The sequence below is a fragment of the Labeo rohita genome, chromosome 14, assembly GCF_022985175.1.
Source record: "Labeo rohita strain BAU-BD-2019 chromosome 14, IGBB_LRoh.1.0, whole genome shotgun sequence".
Lineage (NCBI taxonomy): Eukaryota > Metazoa > Chordata > Actinopteri > Cypriniformes > Cyprinidae > Labeo > Labeo rohita.
In genome coordinates, this window is record NC_066882.1 from 3,729,226 (window position 1) to 3,752,029 (window position 22,804).

The 22,804-nt window shown below is 35.9% G+C and overlaps 2 protein-coding genes across 4 annotated transcripts; both read right to left on the reverse strand.

The window, feature by feature from the left end:
- Positions 1-864: 864 nt before the first annotated feature.
- Positions 865-5,312, reverse strand: LOC127176389 (peroxynitrite isomerase THAP4-like). The gene is made up of 3 exons (XM_051128032.1): positions 4,799-5,312; positions 2,747-2,873; positions 865-1,089 (listed from the first exon to the last, which is right to left on the reverse strand). Exons 1-3 carry the CDS (start codon positions 5,096-5,098, stop codon positions 1,052-1,054), a joined length of 465 nt encoding a protein of 154 aa, XP_050983989.1. The 5' UTR covers positions 5,099-5,312; the 3' UTR covers positions 865-1,051.
- A 671-nt stretch (positions 5,313-5,983) lies between these two features.
- Positions 5,984-22,587, reverse strand: matr3l1.2 (matrin 3-like 1.2). Of its 3 annotated transcripts, XM_051127723.1 has the most exons (21): positions 22,469-22,587; positions 19,146-20,034; positions 18,668-18,729; positions 17,129-17,167; positions 16,919-17,022; positions 16,588-16,649; positions 15,742-15,858; positions 14,085-14,210; positions 13,837-13,998; positions 13,588-13,712; positions 12,904-13,498; positions 11,474-11,594; positions 10,857-10,876; positions 10,636-10,758; positions 10,254-10,382; positions 8,552-8,674; positions 8,337-8,467; positions 7,963-8,251; positions 6,737-6,887; positions 6,402-6,517; positions 5,984-6,299 (listed from the first exon to the last, which is right to left on the reverse strand). In XM_051127723.1, the coding sequence occupies exons 2-21, from the start codon at positions 19,911-19,913 to the stop codon at positions 6,246-6,248; spliced, it is 3,417 nt and encodes a 1,138-aa protein (XP_050983680.1). In that variant the 5' UTR covers positions 19,914-20,034; positions 22,469-22,587; the 3' UTR covers positions 5,984-6,245. The 3 variants fall into 3 exon arrangements, with proteins under 3 accessions (XP_050983680.1, XP_050983678.1, XP_050983679.1); XM_051127721.1 differs by having other exon boundaries at positions 5,984-6,517; XM_051127722.1 differs by having other exon boundaries at positions 5,984-6,517; positions 19,146-19,922; positions 22,469-22,565.
- Positions 22,588-22,804: the final 217 nt, after the last annotated feature.

Here is a 22,804-nt window from a genome sequence, read left to right on the forward strand (position 1 = left end):
CATAATGTGTGTACTGTGCATATGTATATATATATAAATACACATACATTTATTTATTTATATTATATATACACTACCGTTCAAAAGTTTGGGGTCAGTACATTTTTATTGTTTCTTTTTTTTTTTTTTTAAAGAAATTAATACTTTTATTCACCAAGGATGTATTAAGTTAATAATTAAAAGTTTATTAAAAGTTAATAATAAATAATTTACATTGTTATAAAATATTTATATTTTGAATAAACACTGTACTTTTTAAACTTGTTATTCATGAAAGAATCCTGAAAAAAAAATTACAGGTTCCAAAAAATATTTGGCAGCACAACTGTTGATATTATCCAACAATGATCATTCTAATAATAAATCCACATATTAGAATGATTTCTGAAGGATCATGTGACACTTAAGACTGGAGTAACAGCTGATAAAAATTCAGCTTTTCATCACAGGAATAAATTCTATTTTAAAGTATGTTAAAATAAAAAACATTATTTTATATTGTAAAAACATTTTGCAATATTACTGTTTTTTTTTCTATATTTTTAATCAAATAAATGCAGCCTTGATGAGCATAAGAGACTTCTTTAAAGACTATTACAAGTCTTACTGACCCCAAACTTTTGAACGGTAGTGTATTTCTTAAACATATGCATGCATGTATGTGTATTTGTATATACGCATAAATATACACAGTACACACACATATATTATGTAAACACACACTTTTATTTTGGATGCGATAATCGCGATTAATCGATTTGACAACTCTGGTTTTTATTTTAAAAAACAATGATTTATTGTAAGGTGCTCTGAGCTTGACTGATTAATAATTACATTATAATAATAAAATGCTGAGGTCACAAATTGTATCTTCTTTCACAAAATGCAAAAAAAGAATTTTTATTTTTAGAAAGTAGTAAAACAAAAATACAGTAGTGGCAATTAAGCTGTGACAGAACAGCTAGGACTTACTCAGTATGATCATTTGTTATATTTAAAAAAAAAAAAGACGGACAACAGACATATTAAGAGATGTTCCGGCATGAGTGGTTTATTTCTTCAGCCCGTTGCTCTGAGATTTGGCTTCGTCTTCAAATATTTTATTTAAGAAAAGAAACAGAAGATTTGTTTCAGAAACACATTGCATAACAACAACACAATTAGTGAGGTCAAAACTACTTTGGTTCTGCATTTTAGTGAAACCTCATTTCAACAACATAATGTAGACACCATGTAAATAAGATATTTGTGCAAAACTCAGTTAACTCACACTAAACTTTAGTGACTGACAGCTTCATTGCTCATAAAGGGAGCAGGGTCATTCCGTGTCTAATCAACCAAATTTCAAAATTCCCTGGCTCAAATTTTAGATTTTGCAGAAAGATGAAGGTTGATGATTCTAAAGAAAGATAGACATGAACAGTGATGAAATATTAAATGTCATAGATGTATATTTACTGAGTAGTGCACTATTTTGTAGAAGGGTCAAAATGGCAATTCTCACCTGAAATCCAGAGTCAAATTACAAGGGGTTAAAAATGACTTCAGAAAGATGGCAGCATCCTAATGTTATTTGTACACAGAGATTGGCAGGTCTGTCAGTAAAATCGGTTGACTTCAGCAGTCTTTGGACTATGTGCCATATTTATGACACTCAAAAGGTATGTTCTATGCATATTTTTCTGATAGAGGGAAACAAGACACAATTCTAATTTCAACATTAATTATTCTTCAGACATTGTTCTCTCAGACTTTGACCAACATTTGGTTTTCAACCACTGAAAATGGGTAATATTCAAGAATCTAAAAACAGAGCTGCATTAAGGCCCCTATATATCTGGGACTGAACAATGTAGGGCCTGGAATGTAGGGCCTTTATTAAGAACTACAATCTAAAATCATATTGTAATATCTTCAATACTTCTTGACTTATAGGCATGCAAACTTAGGAAAAATAATATTTATGGCACTCAGACCGGTATGTTCAATGCAGTTGTTTTGACAGAAGGAAACAAGATACATTTCTAGTTTCAACACAATTTGTTCTTCAGACATTCCTCTTTAAAAGAAGAGAAGTATCATATTTTTGCAAAGTGACCAACTTTTTGATTTTCAGTGGTCAAAAAGTCTACAATTTAACGATTTACTCCTACAGCCATATTAAAATTCCAATATCTGTGGAACTGAACTATACAGAGCCTTAAAATGAAAATGCCAAAAGGAAAGTTGGTTAAGACCTAATATCTAAAAGGGAATTAAGATATATTTAATACTTCTTAAGTTACAGACATGCAAACTTTAGTGTATAAACTTGAAAAGTGCAATTTCCCCATTTCTGAATGATCACCACTGGCACAAAATGCAACAAAGATTGCTAAAATCAACAAATTTCACTAACAGACCTAACAATCTGTGAAAAAATAACATTATGAAGCTGCCATTTTTCTGAAGTCATTTTTACCCCCTTGTAATCTGGCTCTGAATTTCAAGTGAAAATTGTCATTTTGACCCCCCTCCACAAAATAGTGGATTACTCAGTAAATATTCATCCATGACATTTAATATTTTATGTCTATATTTCTTGAGAAAAACTGTTAAAAAAAATCAAAAATTAGAGTCGGGGACCTCTGGTTGAGTTGACACAGAATGTCTCAGCAGTGTTTGCTTGCTTTCTGTAATACAAAAGTCAAATGCATGGCTTTGAGAAACAATTTATTCGAAAAATCAAAACCAACTGGGACATTACCATGAGTGGGACGGCTAGTTTTTAGCTTTATTTGAGGTGGTGCTGGTGTAGTGCCTTTTTCCCCAGTCTTCACGCTCTTCTCTGACACAACAGAAGGAGAAGCAATGGTCTCTTCATCTTCAGCCTCCTGGTCAAAAGGCAGCAAAGGAAAACACTATTTTCCTGTTTAATACTGTAAAGCTGCTTTAACATATCTGTACTGTAAAAAGCACTATACACTGTGTGCAGAATTATTAGGCATGTTGATAATCTGGTCATATTTTTTCCCAAGCACATTTTACCAATTCCAAACCACAACAATCTTAATAACTACTATTAGTTTTGTATTTAATCATTTGTAAGTGATATATAACTGTCCGTGAAGGCTGGAAGTGAAAAACTCCTTATATTCAGGTGTGCATAATTATTAGGCATTTTTTCTTTTACAGATAAAATGAGCCAAAAAAGATATTTAACCCAGACTGAAAAGTCCAAATTATTAAATGCCCATGAGAAGAATGCAATACTAATGCATTACAAGAATTTGCAAAGTTAAGGCTTGACCATTGGACGGCGAAATGCTTGTTGAGTCTGCATGGTCAGAAAAAACAGATGGAGAAGAAAAGATGCATGTTAACTCAAAAGAATTAGGAATTAAGGTGAAGAATTAGGTGTGACACCATCAGGAACCGTTTAGTCTCCAGCGCCACCATTTTCCAGAACTGCAACCAACCTGGAGTCTTCAGAAGTGCAATGTGTCAGGTTCTCAGAGACTTTGCTTGGTAAAAAAAAATCCTAAAAAATGCCCCTGACTTAATAAGAATAACAAGCTGACGTGTTGTGAAATACATGAAGACAGTTTTTTTTTTTTTTATAGGCTTTAGAGACAGATAAGTTGAGAGTGACTCTTGAAGGACAAGCATCAAATCCTCTTGTACCTCTGATTCAAGAATTTATCTTCCAAAATCTGGCAGTAAGTTTTGGGAGTTCATTTTAGTCCATCTCTGCAAGTCAGACTTTTCAGGATAGGAGACTAAAATGAACTCCCAAAACTTACTGCCAGATTTTGGAAAATAAATTCTTGAATCAGAGGTACAAGAAAATATGATATATAAAGCCTATAAAAAAACAAACAAAAAAACTGTCTTCATGTATTTCACAACACGTCAGCTTGTTATTCTTATTAAGTCAGGGGCATTTTTTAGGATTTTTTACCAAGCAAAGTCTCTGAGAACCTGACACATTGCACTTCTGAAGACTCCAGGTAGGTCGCAGTTCTGGAAAATGGTGGCGCTGGAGACTAAACAGTTCCTGATGGTGTCACACCTAATTCTTCACCTTAATTCCTAATTCTTTTGAGTTAACATGCATCTTTTCTTCTCCACCTGTTTTTTCTGACCATGCAGACTCAACAAGCATTTTGCTGTCCAATGGTCAAGCCTTAACTTTGCAAATTCTTGTAATGCATTAGTATTGCATTCTTCTCATGGGCATTTAATAATTTGGACTTTTCAGTCTGGGTTAAATATCTTTTTTGGCTCATTTTATCTGTAAAAGAAAAAATGCCTAATAATTATGCACACCTGAATATAAGGAGTTTTTCACTTCCAGCCTTCACGGACAGTTATATATCACTTACAAATGATTAAATACAAAATTAACAGTAGTTATTAAGACTGATGTGGTTTGGAATTGGTAAAATGTGTTTGGAAAAAAAATATGACCAGAATATCAACATGCCTAATAATTATGCACACAGTGTATAAATAAAGGTGACTTGACTTGTGCATTACACAACAAATAACAATGATGACAGTGATGTTGATATAGCTAGTGCTACAGTAATGTTTTACCTCTAATGCCTCTTCTGTATCTCCTTCTTGTATTATTAAAATCACTTCAGTTCAAAAAATAAAAACAACCATGCTTAAAAATATTTACTTCTGTACTACGCAAAAGTCAGTCATAAATTTGGAAGTTTAAACAACATTACAGTAAAAGGTTTTTTTTATTTGCATCAGAATGCACATTTCTTAGGTAACTATCTCTTTAACTTTTTATCCTCTCACATACCTCAGTTCTCGAAAATAACACAGGAACGGCTGTTGACTTCAGATATCGTCGTGCATTTCCCTCGTCTGATTTAAAATCGTCTCGTGAAAAATGTTCACTGCACAGCCTCAAAACGTCGAGAGACTGAACAGGTAAACTGGCGTCCCGGTGAACCGCGAGCAGCCACAGCTTCAGACGCTCGGGATCATTTAACGGGAATCTATGAAAAGTCAGCCTTTCCTCTGGCGATACCGGCCGCGGTCGTAACCTCACTGCTTTCTGTCTGTTGAAACATCCAGGAAAAGCACACATACGCACCATTGTGAAATGGAGACAAATGCACTACGGAAGCGAAGCTAATTTGCAGCATAACCCATTAAGTTGCGCACAGCTCGGTTGTAAACAGCGCTCCGGGTTGTATCGTAAATATGTCTGGCGTAAAACGCGCATGCGTCAAGATTCATTCATCAACCCTTTCAATGTTATTTTAATGCATTTCCCTCAAATTTAGAAAAACGGGTTAAGATTTTTGTGGATTATACGTGTAATATCACAGGTAAAACGTTTAGCCTTAATGCTACAACCATGCAATTTATTCTTAAAGTAAAACGTCTCTTTTATACCATATAAAAATATAAATTCATTTGACTAATTTTATAATGTGCTGAAAATGCATCAAAATCCACGTAGCAGTTACTTCTTAAAAGGAATTCTGAATAAGAAAAAATTAACAATTACTTTTAAATAGTGGTGTTTTAATTTAATCCCAAAGCACATGCATATCCCTACATCTATAGAATGGTATATAAAACTAATTTATAAAAAGAGAAAAAAAAACAGCTTCAAAGTGGGTCCCAAGTGATCAAGGGTTTAGGGTGTTTAAAAATTAAACCCAATGCAGTTTCTGCCAATAGCAGTCATCCACATTCAACATTAGCATTGACACTAATGGAAAACAATGTGATCATACATAGCTAAATGAGACCATTTCACAAAATTGTGCCTGAAGGCACATTTATAGACTAGAGGAATTTATTTTGACAAATAGGTTTAAACTTCACAACTTTTTTTTTTGAGACAAAAGTCATTCACACAGTTTTACTGCAAGATGCTCTTTGTAAGGCTGATTAATTACATTACAATAATGGGGTTATGAATAGGTTCTCCTTTCATAGAAAAACTGATTAAAAACAGTCAGAGTCTGAGGATTGCTGAGAGTTTAATTAAAGAAAGGAAAAACAAAAACAGTTGTAGTAGTAGCAATTAAGGCGTAAAATGTGTTAAACTTCACATCTAAATCGCTATAACAGAACAGCCAGGAATATGATTTATGAATGCGCCAGCTTTCATTACTACTTTAAAAAGAGCAAAACCTCAGTCCAATATTTTTTTAGAAAACAAAACAAAAAATTAACACAAGAAAACACAGCATAAGGGACATATTAAGAGATGGTCCAGCCTGAACGGTTTATTTCTTCCCCCCGTTACTCTGTGCTTTGGCTTTCTCCTTTTCCAAATATTTCTGATGAGAAAAATAACATTTGTTATAGAAACAATGAACAAGAACAAATATGTCAATGTAATAATGTTGATGCTTACTAATAAAAAAGGTAAAAACTGTCACCTTAAGTTTATCGTAGTGTGCTTGGCTACTGCAGTGGATCTTTTTAGCAGTGTCTTCATTAGAGTAAAACAGGAAGCAGACTCTGCAGTAGTATCCCATCTTCACAAACTCCACACCTGAAATGGGATTCATTAATAAGACTTTTTACATGCAATCTATCAAGACTATATTGCACACGTGAACAACTGTGATTAAAGAGGCCAATACCACTTAGGATGCATCATTTTCATAGGACATTCACTGTCTGGTTGAAGCATTTTGTAGCAAACTAAACTGATTTAGTAAATTTGTTTTATGTGATATGAATATGGATTTATCAGACAAGGTGATCTTACCCACTGGGACATTAGGGTCATACGGCTCAAGAGTAGCATGGCTAGTTTCAAGCTTTGTTTCGGGCGCTGCTGTAATGGGTTTTTCCTCAGTCTTCACGCTCTTCTCAGATTCAACAACAGGGGGAGTCGCACCCGTCTCTTCGTCTTGATGCTTGTGGGCAAAAGAACAGCAGAGGATAAATCAAGTGTTTTGGCAATGTGAAAGCATTTTTAAAAATCTTTAAATTCTGCCTGGGGATCCTGTCTGGATTGAGATCACTGTTAAAATGTGAGGCCATAATTCATAATAACGCTTCCTCCAGTGATAAAGACGATCTCATGTTGTTCTCTCACATCAAAATCCACTAATATATTTTTATAGAACAGTTTTGGACTGTTTTCACTTGTAAACGGTGCTTGATCAGTGCATATTTCACTCCTGTTTGCAACTTTTTCACTGGAGAAAGCAATATTATGGATAGAAGACTAGTATATTATAGGAAGCATAAGGGTAGAAAAATTCATTTTCAAATATAATATGCAAAATGGCAATGAAATATGTAAAATAGCAATGTATTTTAATTTACAGTTAAACATCTAATCAATTTGGGTAATGCATTTTCATTTAAATTTTGCAACTTATAAATGGGTAAAAGTGTTTTAAATTTGCATATTAAAACTAGTGTAGGAAATGGCAAATGAATACATGACATTGAATTTTTTTGAATTTGCACTAAACGTTGCACATATATACATTTACTTTTAATATTTACAGACATACACATATATATGGGAAAATGCAAATTTAAATATAGAAATACATTGCTATTTTACATAATACATTGCCATTTTTCACATTACATTTCAAAAAGAATTTAGCTACCCATATGCTTCCATAGTATATTAACCAGAATCAATGGTAAGGATTTCTTTAACACACAGCTTTTCGCTTTACAAAATGTTAACTGATGGACTGAAGTCGTGTGGATTATTGTGATGTTTTTAATCAGCTGTTTGGACTCTCATTCTGACGGCACCTATCCAATGCAGAGGATCCCCTGGTGTGCAAATGATGCAGTGCATCTTTTCTTCAAATACATTTGAACTTTTCAACAGCATTTTTTTGGTTTTGGTGACCTATTCCTTTAAAGGAAAAGCTCACTCATTAGTAAGTATGCTACCCTCGTCCAGAATGGAATGGCAAGCAGACTATTCATTGAATAAACAAAAATGATGAGGTCACTTACAGATTCAGTCTCCATATTGTGGTGCTCTGATGAGTCTTTGATTTGCTCCTCCTCTGGCCCGCTCTTCACTTCAGGAACAGTTTCTGCTGAAACATTGTGGCTTTCCTTCTCTTCCTGCTCCTCAGCTTTAACAGTGACAGGCTCATCCACTTTCATCTTCTTGACAGAAGGTTCTTCCTCTTTCTTATCCTTACTTTTGCCAGAGGAGCTGCTCTGTGTCTCAGACTCTCCGGAGCGCTCCCTCTTGAGTGGCCGTTTGTCCTCAGGCTCTGGGACTGGAGGTCTGTGTCTGTGACAGGGTTATATTTTCAAAACACATGCCATGCAAGATTCTTTGAAAAGAAAAATCAGAAGAATCTGAATTTCCAACTGACCCATTTTTGAGTTGCTTATATTTCCTGCTCACATAGACGAGCAGTCTTTTGCCTTCAAATTTAGGTCGATTTTCCTTGTAGGCCTCTGCCATTTTCTCAGCATCTTCCCATCTTTCCATCTCAATGAAGCACTGGGCAAAAATACCACAAATATCATAAACACCATATTTACTTTGCTTATGTATCCGCCAGAAAGTGTCAAATTTTCACGTTACCTCATTACGTATTCGGTTCAGATAATATCTCTTGACTTTTCCAAACGGTTCTGCGATTTTCAGAATTAGTGCATCAGAGCCTTTGAAGGGTGGAATATTACGAATGTAGAGGACTCGGCCACTCTGTAGAAATTGCACATAAGCACTGGTGTTAGAATCTGCTCCTTTTAGATTCACAGGAGAGATGAAGCGATAGTTCACCCCAAAATTAATTTGCTGTTCATTTACTCACCCTCAGGCCATCCAAGAGGTAATTTTTTTTTTCTACAGTAAAACAGTAAAACTGAAACCAGCAATACTTCATGATTCATAAAATGCAAGTCAGAAGCTGCTAACATTAAAAAGAGCACATTAAGGAACACAAAATGAATTCCCAGGGCTTCTAGTAATATATTGAATCCTTATGAAGCAAAACAATCGTTCTGTGCAAGAAACTGAACATTACTGACAACATTATCACCTGTGAAATGTGTATCTTTTACATGTATACAGCATATAAAATGAATAAACCAGTCTTCATCAGCTTATCTTTTCACATAGACAATGATAAGTGATAAAGAATCCAGTGATAAAGTCGATCTTATGTTTTTCTCTCGCATCAAAATCCACCAATATATTTTTAATAGAACAGTTTTGTATACAAGCTTGATCTGTGCATATTTCTCTCCTGTTTGTGACTTTTTCACTGGTGAAAGCAATAATATGGATAGAGGATTGAAGGTTTGAAGGTTAAAAAAAAAAGTTTGTTTATTACAAACACACACCTTTTTGCTTCACAAGATGTGAATTAATGGACTGGAGTGGTGTGGATTACTTGTGGATTACTGTAATGTTTTTAATCAGCTGTTTGGACTCTCATTCTGACGGCACCCATTCACTGCATAGGATCCATTGGGGAGAAAGGGATGCAGTGATGCATTTCTCCAAATACAGTTCTATTACTTCAATGTCCTGAGGGTGAGTTTCAGCATTTTTTTTTTTTTTTGGTGAACTATTCCTTTAAAGGGAGAGCTCACTCATAAATAAGCATGCTTCCCTAGTTTGTTTACATAATCATGCAATAATGCAATGTATTGCAACTATATTATTAAACATTAAATGTTTTTTAATGTATAAAGCATCTTTTTACAACCATTCATTTTGCCCCTTCCTTCCTCATCGGAGGAACTGGAGCACTGAATGAGTTGGCAAAAACCAGCATCGTAGGATCATATATGCTGGCATTTTGGCTCATTTCAAGTCGTATTGACTACTGCACGAGCTGAGAACTCTTTCAGACGATTCAGTCCGGTCAACTGGTTCAAACAGTTCACCAAAAAGAACCGGTTCAAAAGAAAGATTTGTTCGTGAGCCGGACATCACTCTGCACCATTTGCCTGAGTCTCTAAATTACAGGTAATAATGTTGTAAATAATGTTTAGTTTCTTGCACAGACCAATCGTTTCAACTCATAAGAAATCAATACACTGCCATGAGCCACGGGGATTAATTTTGTGTTCCTTGACATGCTTTTTTTTTTTTTTTTCCCCACTCTTAAAGACGGGCTGCTGCTGACTTGCATTTTATGAATCACCAAGGGCCACAGTTTCAGCTAAAAATATTCTTTACTGTTCTACAGTTATTGGATGGCTCAAGCGTGAGTGAATTATCAGCAAATTTTTATTTTTGGGTAAACTATCCATTTAATAAGCCCAAGTCTTACCTGGATGGTCGGATAGGTGTGTGAATGATAGACCTTTACAGGTTTTCCACACACAGATGGCATGACATTTCCACTGTAGAAACTAGCCATTGCTCTTGCCTCTTGTTCACTGGAAAGCTCCAGAAAGGCCTAAGAGCACAACAACAACAAAAAAATCTTCAGGCTATTTGAGCATAATGCATTGCACACAGACAGTGATTTACAACTGACAAAATGACAAAAACATTCCCTCAAGACAATCTGCAACAAAATAAATGCAGCTTGTCATTAAATAATAATCATTTGTACATACATCACTAACTGATCTAGCATCAAAAATGTGTGGATAACTAGACTAAAGTTGTTGTGAGGCGGCCTGAACAGAACATCCTAGAGTTGTTACCTCAGGCCTCACGTCCAAAACCAGGTGCCGCACGACTTTACCAAATGGCTTTGCAAGAGCAAGGACTTCATCCAGATAACCGTAGCCACGTTTAAACCCAATGACATTTACAACTCTCAATCCCTACAATTAGAAAACACATATTAATATCTCATGCAAATCCATGTTCAGTCACTAATTGCAAATTATTAGAATACATATGCATGAAATAAAAGACTTACTCCACTATCCTTGGAGCTTCCTGAAACAAACAAGATGAGAAGAGGCATTACAGAAAAATCATGCTTCATCAATAGCTATTTCAAGATTACAGTTTCATTCAAAACTCTTTGATGAAAAATAAAAAGTGTTGAATGTCACTTTTAATGCATCCTTGGAGAATAAAAGTATTTTATTATACTGACCCCCTTTTTAATAATAATGTATATTATTTAGTAAAGTAAGCATTGATTTAAATTTTTGGGTGTCAACCTCTGTTATGTCTGTTCTAGCTAGTCGTCAATGTCAGAGAACATTGGCATTGTTTTAGATTTCACTGATAATCTACTTTTTATTTTAACACTGTAGACCAGGGGTGCCCAACCCTGTTCTTGGAGATCTCCCTTCCTGCAGAGTTTAGTTCCAACCCTAATCAAACATAACTGTCTGTAATTTTCAAGTGTTCCGTCAGATCCTAATTAGCTGGTTCAGGTGTGTTTGATCAGGGTTGGAGCTGAACTCTGCAGGAAGGTCGATCTCCAGGACCAGGGTTGAGCACCCCTGCTATAGACTCAATCCAAAGACAAGACCCTTGTCATGACTCACTGCAAAAGCCACTGACATTGCTCAAGAGCATTACCTGATGTGCTTCTAGATTTGGACTTTGAGTCTTGTTTCTCTGCGTCCTCCTCTTCTGCTAGCTCATCAAGAGTAACAAACTCATCTATGTTCTCAGGGAAATCCGTTTCATTTTGACTCTCCTAGAAGCAGACACAGATAGAGTCAAGCGAACTGCAGGTCAAAACAGTGAAAAACACGCAACTTATATTAAATATTATTAGTGCACTGCAAAACGAGACTATTTACACTGTGATGAACAGTGGCTGTCAAGCTCCAAAGATGACAAAAGGGCAACAAAGTTATTCATACAATTGCACAGCTTCTGAAGATTTGGAATACAGCAGATGAGGGATACAGACTGTTAAAAAACACTTATAATTGGTTAAAGGTGCAGTAAGCGATTTCTGAGAAATGCTGTTGAAAGTGGATTGGATTGAGTGCCAAAACACTTGCAGCCAATCATCAGCAAGGGGTGTGTCCACTCAGGATGGGGGAGGTGCCTGTAGCACAGCATGCTTGTGAATTCAGGGGGCGGAGCTATCAAGATAGGCGGCGTGACCCTCATTTGAAATATCAACAATTTCTCAGAAATCGTTTACTCCACCTTTAACTGTAATTGACCATACTATATCCACCTTATTCTTCAACGCGGAAGCAAGCCTACAGGCGAGACTTCCGGTTCATTATCCGCTGTAGGGAAATAACGAGAAGAATAACAACGTGCAGTATACTATAAAATGGTATGCACTACAAACCAGTGTGTTCAGAATTAAGATAACACATTAAAATTATATAGTACGTTATATACTACGACACACTTCTGTATTGTACTGCTAAAAATAGCTGGACGCGAATGAGACTGGAAGCCACACCCATACAATTTACAAATGGCCACGCCCACTCATACAGGAAAAATCAGGTGGATATGGTGAAAAATTGTAAAGTTTATTACATTGATATAAAAAAAAAATCCCCTCAGTAAAAACCAAGAATTACCATATAATTTACAGTGTAAAGCAGTAAAAAGGACAGTCCCCACATGACATTTTTAAAGGTAAAAAACAGACTTTGGTAGTTCAAGAAGATTGGTGTATTATTATTATTTCACTTAATAAAATATGCAGTTGTTACGTTGTAAAAAAATACAGATATTAACATGCCATTCTGTAAAACTAGAAACAATGCAACTGTATTTTTTTTTTTTTTTTTTTTTTTTTTTTTTTAAGTTGAATACCTGGCAACCACGTTATTTTTTTTACCATGTACTTTTTAATTATTCTGTTTTTGGTCCTTTTAGGAGCTTGACAGCCTCTGAACACTGTATGCTTTCGTTATGTGGAAAATATCTAAATGAAGATTTCTTCACATACAACTTCAATCTTTCATTGAACTATCCCTGTAACAAAGAATTAGGCAGTGGTATTTCAGATTATGTGCTAAAACTCCTACCTGCTCTGCACTGTCCTCTTCAGCACCCTCATCTTCAGCTTGTTCTTCATTCTGTTCCTCGTGCTCTTTAGGAAGATCAGAGGCGTTCTCCTCCTGCTCTGCCTCAGAAGCTGCAGGTTCCTCCAGCTCAGTCTCTTCCTGTTTTTCATCAGCATCCTCTTGGTTCTCTGCGGTCTCTGCTTCATACGAAGCATCTCTGGCTTGCTCTGCATCAGGATCCTCCTCCTCCTCCTCCACCTCCTCCTCCTCTTCCTCTACATTGGTGTCATCAATATCTTCTTGTTGTTCACCGGTTTGCTCTGGATCACCGGACAGTTCGACATCATCTGCATCTGCTTCTTCAAAGCCCTCTTCGTCTCCATCGCGTGCTTCCATAACATCAGCGTCTTCGTCTCCTGACCCATCGCCTACGGCCTCTGCTTCCTCAGCCTTTGGTTCCTCTTTCTCATCAGAGCCCTCTTTAGATTTAGATGTAGAGGAGGACCTCTGGGACTTCGATGAAGGTTTATCAGCAGTTCTGCTGGTGGTACTGCTGCTAGTGCTGCTCTTACGGGGAGGTGCTTCCCTTGGTTGGTCGCCCTTGCCTGGTGGGACCCTGAAAAATCAAGCACATTTACAGCAGATCTGGTTTTGTTCTCTTTTTAAAGATATAAGTGGTTTCTCTTGATAGGAAGGACAACTTACGTTAGTGTCTTGTACTTTGTGCAGATGTTTAGTCGAATGTTTCTTCTATTGATAGTCAAAGGATTGAGGGTGTAGTACTTCACCAACATCTCTGCATCCTCAGGATTGCTCAATTGAATAAATGCCTGTTTTAAAAGATGTTAAAAGTAAGAAAAGTTCCTTTTATTGCAAAGGCAAGATAATTTTGGTCTAAAAGAGATTCTTAAAACAGGACATATTTTAAAGATGCATGCCATATATGTAACTTACCTCATCGTTTAGAAAGAGATGTTTCTCAACCGTGCCAAATCTACGAGCTATTGTGAGGAGCTCCATTTTCTTCTCACCACCTCGTGGCAAATTGGAGAAAAACACCACCTGGCTGACTGCTCTCTTAATGGGCCTAGTTTCTCTGTCCGGCCTTCCGCTTTTCTTTAATCGATAAAGCAAATAAGCTTAATTGAGCTGACTGGTTGATTTTCTTAACATCTTTTTACTCATAAAAAAAACACTCTTACCTCAATAGCCATCAGTTCCTTTGACAAATAAATGTGTATCTCTTTCCCATGCAAAATGGCGGGTTTACGTTGGTAATAATTAGCCATGGCCAAAGCCTCCTCATGAGTTTGCATCTCCAGGAAAGCCTTTGAAAAACAAAACAAATAATGAATTTTGAAGTTATAAATAATGCCATTATTTACCCAGAACAGATCATTTATATAGACAATTATGGGCATTCACATTCCAAATTGGGGAAAAATCATGTTATGACTTTTGATCTTGAATCACTGTGGGTCACTGATGGATAAGGATTTTTGCAAGCCAATTTTAAAATACAAAAAAACAAAACAACAAAAATATCTTTTGTAATTCTTCAAACATTAAGAATGTGTACACAAATTCAAATTCAAATTTAAAATTAATTAATTTGAGTGTTTTTCATCTCAATGAATTGGTCATAGCTTTAAAACAAAAAAAACAAAAAAAAGTTGTGGTGCACCATGATTTATATTGAAATTAATTCCTTTCCTAAATGTGCTTAAAAGTTTTTTTTAAGTGTTTAGAAACAAAGTATTTGCATTTATTTTGAGTTTTTGTACATAATGATTATATATATATATATATATATATATATATATATTTTTTTTTTTTTTTTTTTTTTTTTTTGCTTTAGATTTTCAGAGTTGCCTTTTTAAATGTAGTTAGCAGACTTGTAGATTCCTGTAAATTGCATAAAACTCCTAAAAATGTTTTACAAATACCATGAACTTAATACCATTCACATATTTCAACCACATAAATGATATATCTTATTTTTATTTTATACACTTATTCCTATTATTGGTCACTCCACATGATGAGTGGTCGCTCCAAATGACACAAATGCCTTATATCATTAAAAATCTATTTAAAGAGACGTGTAAAAAGTGCAGCACATGACATGGTCCCACTTTATATTAAGTGGCCTTAACTACTATGCACTGGCATCAAAAAATAAGTACTTAATGTGGTCATACTGTATTGCAAAACACTTTTGCTGCTATCGAGGTGGGATATGGGTATGTTTAGGGAGAGGTCTGGTGGTATGGGTAGGTTTAAGGGTAGGTTAAGGTGTAAAGGATGGGTCAACAGTACAATTATAAATGTAATTACAGAAATTAATTGCAGATGTAATTACATGCAAGTATTTTTAAAATCTAAGTACAATGTAAATACATGTATGTACACAATAAATACACTGTATGAAATTATTCATTTCAATGTAAGTACATAGTTATTAAGGCCACCTAATATAAAGTGGGACCCATTTCATTAGCCCCAGTTATTCCTGAACTTTGCCCAATCTTGGCTGCTCACTTGACCCTTTGCTGGGAGTTTGATTAACAGGCGATCTGACCAATCATAACACCAAATCTGTAATTTTTGTCTGACAAACATACCTGACAGGAAAGTAGATTAAAGTCGGTAGACTTGAACGTGAAAAATTGTGTATTGACATCTTTTCACAGGTGAAACAAGATACCTTCTGATGTTTTCATGTTAACAACAGTTACGGCACAGTCGCACCAAAAGATATGGCATCTTAATGCATTTAAACCAATTTTTAACTGAAAATTAAAATGCAATCGGACAGAAAATGTAGGCGTCACGTCAATGACCCATTTACAGCATTACCTTGTTCTTCAGTATTAGATGTTCACAGATGGTGCCAAAGGGTTTTGCCAGGGCAAACAGGCTGTTTGGAGACATCGGTTTCCTTTCATATTTTGCCACAACCACCCTACTTCTTATCTAAAACAAAAACATTTATAAGTGTACAAGTGCTATGATAACCATCCACTTTACCAAAAGATCTAATGCAAAAAACTGCAGGTGCATTTGCAATGCAACAAAACTGATGGATTGATTTTAAAGGTGCAGTATTTAATATTGACAGCTAGAGGTTGAAATGGGTACTGCAGTCCAAATTCGAAATACTCAAGAGTCACTCCTCTTGCCCCCTCTTTCTCAGACCTGACTTTCACGTGGGTTGCCAGATTGAGGACACACAACATGAACAAGCACAACTGAAAGTTAAAGGCAACGAGCCTTATGCTGTAAGTTGATGAGTTGATTTATTCACGTTTTAATATGCCTCTGGTCATAGAGGTTTTTAGTAGGATGCCAAGGCTTTTTAAGTCGAGTAGAATCTACCATCTCTGATTCAGTTCGTTCACTGGCTTCCATGGCTGCAATACGCGGTGTTTTCCAACAACTGGCAACCCACATTGCCAAAATTCTATTGGGTAAACTGTAAGTGGGCAGAGTCAGACCAAAAACAAAAGACATTCCGACATGAAACACATTTTGCAAGTAGAATAACTGACTATATTGATTTTCTGAGAAACAAGTATTTGAATTTAGCCTGTTTTCTTAACATCTGCAAACATATTATGCTATTTATATGCACAGTCAAATCAAATACAACACCTTTAACAGTAAAAAGCAAAACAAAACAGATAACGTCCAGTGGATTATTACCTTGGGTGGTGCTGATGAATATGATGTCATTTTACTTGTCATTCCCATACTGGAATCAGATCCTGAAAATTTAAATGTAAAACTAAATTACCAAAAATAGACAGTGCGTAAAAAGAAAAGTGTCTGTCAACTTAATGTTTAATATACTGTTTTTCTTAAACAGTGAAACCCACAGAAAGACAAATACATTCAGACTGCTCTTAAATACACTGAATGAAAATGGATTGCTGATTCAGCAAAACGATTTACTTGTAGACAGATAGTGAATAGGATGTCCGCTGTGGAAAGCAATTGTTTTACACCAGACTACATCCTCTCTCAGATTTATTACCCCAGCTGGAGCTCATCCCTGTTCTTTGTAGACTGGCACCAATTGGAGCTGCCCCCAGCAAGCCATCCGAACGACTCTTTGTGTCCAGGGAAAGGGATGTCGACCTGAGAGGAATGTATTTTTAATGCTTTAAAGCTTAGATCATATTCATAAAAAGCACAATGCATCATACTTATGAAAGAGGTATTTGGAAAAACAACAGTAACATACTTGCGACTAGAGGGCAATTGAGGATCCCAGTCTGGGTACCTAGAAAACAACAGGAACAGTTTTTAGGTTAATTTGAAATTGCTGAGATCTAAATGTAGAACACTTGAACTTATGAAAAAAACTTTTCATTGATATACAGTTTGCTAGGATAGGACAATGTTTGGCTGAGATACAACTATTTGAAAATCTGGAATCTGAGGGTGCAAAAAAATCTAAATATTTAGAAAAATCAACTTTAAAGTTGTCCAGCAATGCATATTAGTTGATATATTTATGGTACGAAATTTACAAAATATCTTCATGGAACATGATCTTTACTTAATATCTTAATGATTTTTGGCATAAAAGAAAAATCTTTAATTTTAAAATACAATGTATTTTTGGCTATTGCTACAAATATACCCATGCTACTTAAGATTGGTTTTGTGGTCCAGGGTCACATATAGGAAAATCATCTCTGAGGGTACACATAAAAAAACATGTTCTTTATGTTTGCTTTTCGATTATACTTGTATATTAGACGTAGGCTGAAGTCTGCATTCAAATAACTAAAAGGTTCAATATCTTTGTTAAACAAGTATGAATTTGGACCGGTCCACTTTGATTGATTAATGGTGACATACTGAATTTCTTCATAATTTCTTATAACCCTCTGGTGTTGTTTGCATGGTCAAAAATGATTATGTTTTATTTAAATGAAGATTCATTTATTACCTGTTAGCCGCTTTTTGAGCTTAGACCTGAAAATGAAATTTCCAACTTAAACTGTCGTAAATCTTAAATACTTTGGAGCACAGACTTAAGTCTCTTTTAAAAAAAAACATGGCAGACAATTGCTGACATTAAAAAAAAAAAAGTTAAAGTGAAAAAAAAAAAAGTTATAAAAGTTTTATAATTATTATAAAAAAAAAAAAAAAACTATTTTAAAAATTTCAGACAAAATATTTCAATTTCCAAAGCATGTTTTACTCTAAAACCACTAGAAAAATCAAGTTATGTTACAATTGGGTGATAGTTAAAAAAAATAGCTTTCAGTAAGATTTTGTTTGGGTGCAGTACCAAAATTTTCCACTAGATGAAACTAGGTTTCCATTTGTTTCCAATACATTTTTGAATGTGAACAATACAAGTGACTATTATTTTCAAGATCATTTAACCTTTTTAAATCATGTCCGTGATTTTTTTGTATGTGTGTGTGTGTTCATATAGCAAGTGTCACAACCTTTACCAAGTTTTGTACCATTCCGATGAAGAAAAATTTTTAAAAACCAAAATGCAACAACACCAGAGGGTTCATTTTAAAGGTTTTGCTTACCCAAAAATGAAAATTCTGTCATTTATTAATTGGCTGTCATGTCAGTAGAATACTACCACTTAAAGTAAAGTGAATTTGCAGACGAAAAAATGAGGTTTCACATAAATTTCTTTATAACTTTATAACGATCTTAAAGACCCAAAGTGGAACTGCATCTATTGGAGGCCAAATCTTTCAATGTGTAACTGAACAGTTTACCAGTTTTCACAAAACAGTCCACTTACATTTGCAGAAGGAGTCTGCGGTTTTCAGAGTGACGAATCCCATTTGTGTGCTGAGTCCATTCCTTCACAAACACAGGAAAGGATGAAAAAATATCCTTAATATATTGAAAAAACATTGTCTGTGCATGACAGTAAATTAGCTGTAAAATCTAAACAATTCAAGGCTTGATAAACTGGCTCAAAGCTAACTTGACAAGCTGTCCTTTGACCTGCGACAATGGATCTGAAATGACTTCTACATACTGACTGTCCTAACTGGAGCCAAGCATAAAGACCAAAGGTCAGTAATACAGTTAACAACAGTTCATATTATAGATGCCCAAATGAAATATATAGCCATTTTATTGTACACCAATTTGATACTAAGGTGTGCTGATTTAAATGCAACAAATGGTGTATAAAGAGGGTCTTCTTCAATAAGCAGGACACAAGAAGAAGAAAGTGTGTGTGCAGGAGGCAAGCGGCTTGAATTACTCACCATGACAGAGTGCACATCAAAATCACAAAGGGAGCACACATGGGGAAACATGATTGGCATGACTCCCAAGAAATCCTGCACTTTTCCCTGAGACGGGGTGCCCATTCTTCTCTGCATGAACATGTCGTCAGATGTCGATGACGTCGACATGCCAAGGCTGCGGTAGGAGTCATGGGAAAGATCGGAATACTGGCGGTCTCTGCCGCTACCGCTGCTGTAATCTAACATGTCGTATCCACGACCAGACGTTTCTTGCATGGAAGTGTAACCGAAGTCGCTTTGCGAGCGGCTTTGAGACTGTCCTCCGGAACGGTCCAATCTTCCGCCCTGCGAGCCGCTCCAGTCGTCTCGGCCGCCTCTGTACGAAGTCTCAGAAGAAAGGGTCGACATATCGCCACCCATGCGGCGGCCGGCTTCCATCTTGCGGTTCTTAAGCTGCATGATAAGATGGGGCAAGGTCTCCACGCTGATGTTCTCCTCCGGAACCTGCGCCAGCGCGTCCAGATCGGTGGGCGACAGGCCTAGGCTGGCGAACAGTTTCATGGTATTGCTAATGTGGCTGCCCGCTCGGCGGGACAGCTGAGAGTCGTGGTCTTTTCCCTCCCCTCCGACTAAACCAGACATGCCACCGTGTGATTGGGAAGACGAGCCGTAGGGGTCCGAGTGAGTCTCGCCCATACTAAAGTTCAAAGTCTCGGCGGCTGCCAAAAGCCCACGGCCAACGGCAAAGCCTTTCTGAGCATCATCACCGGTCAGTTTCTGGGACATGACGGCGCTCTGGACGAGTGGAAAAAGAGAGGAACAAAGCGAATCAAAAAGTCCGCAGAAAGACAATCCGTCGATTTAAGCCTGGATCGAGAAAAGAGAGCTCCTCCAGAATGAAACAGGTCTGCAGAAACACAATGGAGCAATGATTTCTAGCATGCTCGCGAAATGGTTAGCAGTGGCATAGGAAAGCAAGACAGTGAGCTCCACAAATCCATTCAATGCAAAAGTCAAAATTATTTACAAATGACAGGGGTACACATGAACAGTTTGGTGCATTGACCAAATAGACCATAAAATGAAGATTTAAAGGTACCATGAAGAGCAATTTATTGGGAAAGTACAATAGAGCTTTGAAGGAGGAAATAAAATAGAGTCTGAATCAAATTTAGATCCTTAAATGTGGATGGGAAAGACAGGGAAAGCATTGCAGTTTTTCGGTCAGGAGAGAACCAGGGAGAGAGATAGTGTTCATGCCTCTACGCTGTACTGCATGACCAAAAACTACAAATCAGAAATCCATGAATGGAAACGAATTTAACTGAAATCAAGCTAATCAACTTTAGCGCTTAAATGCAAAAATAATTTGGCATCAAAAGATCTTGATAAAGCCAATAGTTGGGCTCAAGTGAAACACAGGAGGATGCAAAGAGACCGCAGGGATTCTGAACAGGATATGCATCTTCATCCAAAGAAAAGTGAAATTTTAAACATGTTAACTGTGACTTGAATCTGTGGTCGTTATAATGCAAAAGACTATAAAAATTGTCCAAAATGGAAAAATATGGACATGATGTCTTACTTGACTATTTACTTTTATTATTTTATGAGAAGATAACACATGATGCAAAAGACTGTCATCCTTGTTTGGATAATATTATTTTCGGAAAGCTGAAATGACATTGTGAGAAAAGTGTGTCTTATTAAACAGGCTGATATTTTCACTAAGTATCAGCATAAAAACAGTGATTTCTGTGCGGTCATTTTCAATGAATATCAATAAAGTAAATTGGTGAAATCAATTGAACACAGAGAAAGCATAAGTTTTGATGGACTGTGTGAATGAATGAAAACGTTTCACGTGGACAGGAGCAATCAAATACGGCACTATATTTTGACATGATTAAAGTGAAAAACGTAATTAAAAACATAAAAACTGACTATACTAAGAAAAGCATTTAACATCAAACTCATAGCCACCAATTATATTTGTTACTTTTCCATTTAAAGTGCATCAAAAGTCCTGGTTCTTGCATCTGATTGGTCAGTAAAGTTCCAGCAATGTATTAATGTCAATGTGTAGCATCCAGTTTTTTTAAGTGGAAGAAAGTCACAAAAATATGCATTAATGCAAGGAATAAAGGAATCTGTTCCAGAAATGAAAACCCTATTTTCTCCAAACAATAGCAAATTTGTAAAATAACTTACAGACTGTTAATGACAAACCTACTTAAATATTTGTAGTTTAATATTTTTCTATCAATTTCATTCTGAGCCTTTAAAAGCCTTTAAGTACAGTCTTGTATCTTTGTCTTTTTTCCCACTTTTCAAATAATGTTTTACTTCAAATCTGAAATCAATCTGAAAGTCTAAAATCAACGTTTGTAATGTTGTTATTCACCTCCAAGCTAGTCTGTTTAATTAATGGCTCTATAACAACGACTTTTTAAATCCCAATGTGGAAAATGAACAGGAAGACAATTCCGTAACCAAGGCTGCGGAAAAAGTGGGCGGAAACTTTTGCATTCCAAACATGAGAAGTGGAAAGGATATGCATACACATATTGTTATGTTTAAGGACTTTTTGAGCATTCTAAGCAATGCAATGCAAACTGATGACAAGGCCAGAAAGGATGGTGGAAAGGTATAAACACTATGATGCAAGGCACTGAAATAGCTACAGCTGATAAGATTTGAATGTTTAATTGCATTACATGATAAGACTGTGTTGAAAAGACTGATTAAGTTAGTTTGAAATTATATGCATTAGTAAAAAGAATGTATCAGCACAGTGCAAGTCAGAATTGGAATATGAGGCTTAATATACATTATGCAGAACATGAATTCAACACAAATGTGTGGACATGGCAATGGCATTGGCATTAATATCCAGATTCACTGCAGATGAAAGAAATGCAAAGAAAGTATTGGACAGAAATCTTCCAAGTGCAGAAGAAACAAAATAAATCAACGCGACGCCTTTTTACGGATTTCAATAATGAAAGAAAAAGTCCGTTGAGTTTTAGTCTGATGCTACGATAATAACATTCATGATATTAGCCGCTAAACTGTGTAAATTCTTTATTTAGGCGAACCATATACATTAAAATCCAAGAAAGCAGCCGCTTTAAATACAAAACATAGACGAAATATTATAAAAGCTAACAAAATAAACCCACAGGACCAAACGTGCAAGACAAGGCCTAACTGTTACGCCGCAACCTTGCAACCTTTAAACGTGTAACGACAATTCTGCAGCTTGGGTTTATTATAGCCTGTACTTAAAACACAAGTGGTATAATATATCTGCTAATCGAATGCATTGCGCTGCTACTTACATTTCTTTTCGTTTTCTTCTTCTTAACCTTCACGTTCTTTACGTTGCACAAAGTGAAACGAGATCAACAGCTAGGCAACTGCGCACAACGTGAAAGCGGAAACGACTACGAAGGCGTTTTTCACTTCCGATATGAATTTCAAAATAAAAGTCCTAACTGCTTTTCGTCGAAACTAATTTTAAAGTCCATTTTTCATTTATTTTGCTATGATTTATTATATTACGATATGAAAAAAATCCACCTGTTTATCCACCTTATTTTTTCTGGTTAAGAGTGGTTGCAGCCATTTGTATTATTTTTTTGTGTCTGGCTTGGGTCTCAACCACTTCCAGCTAT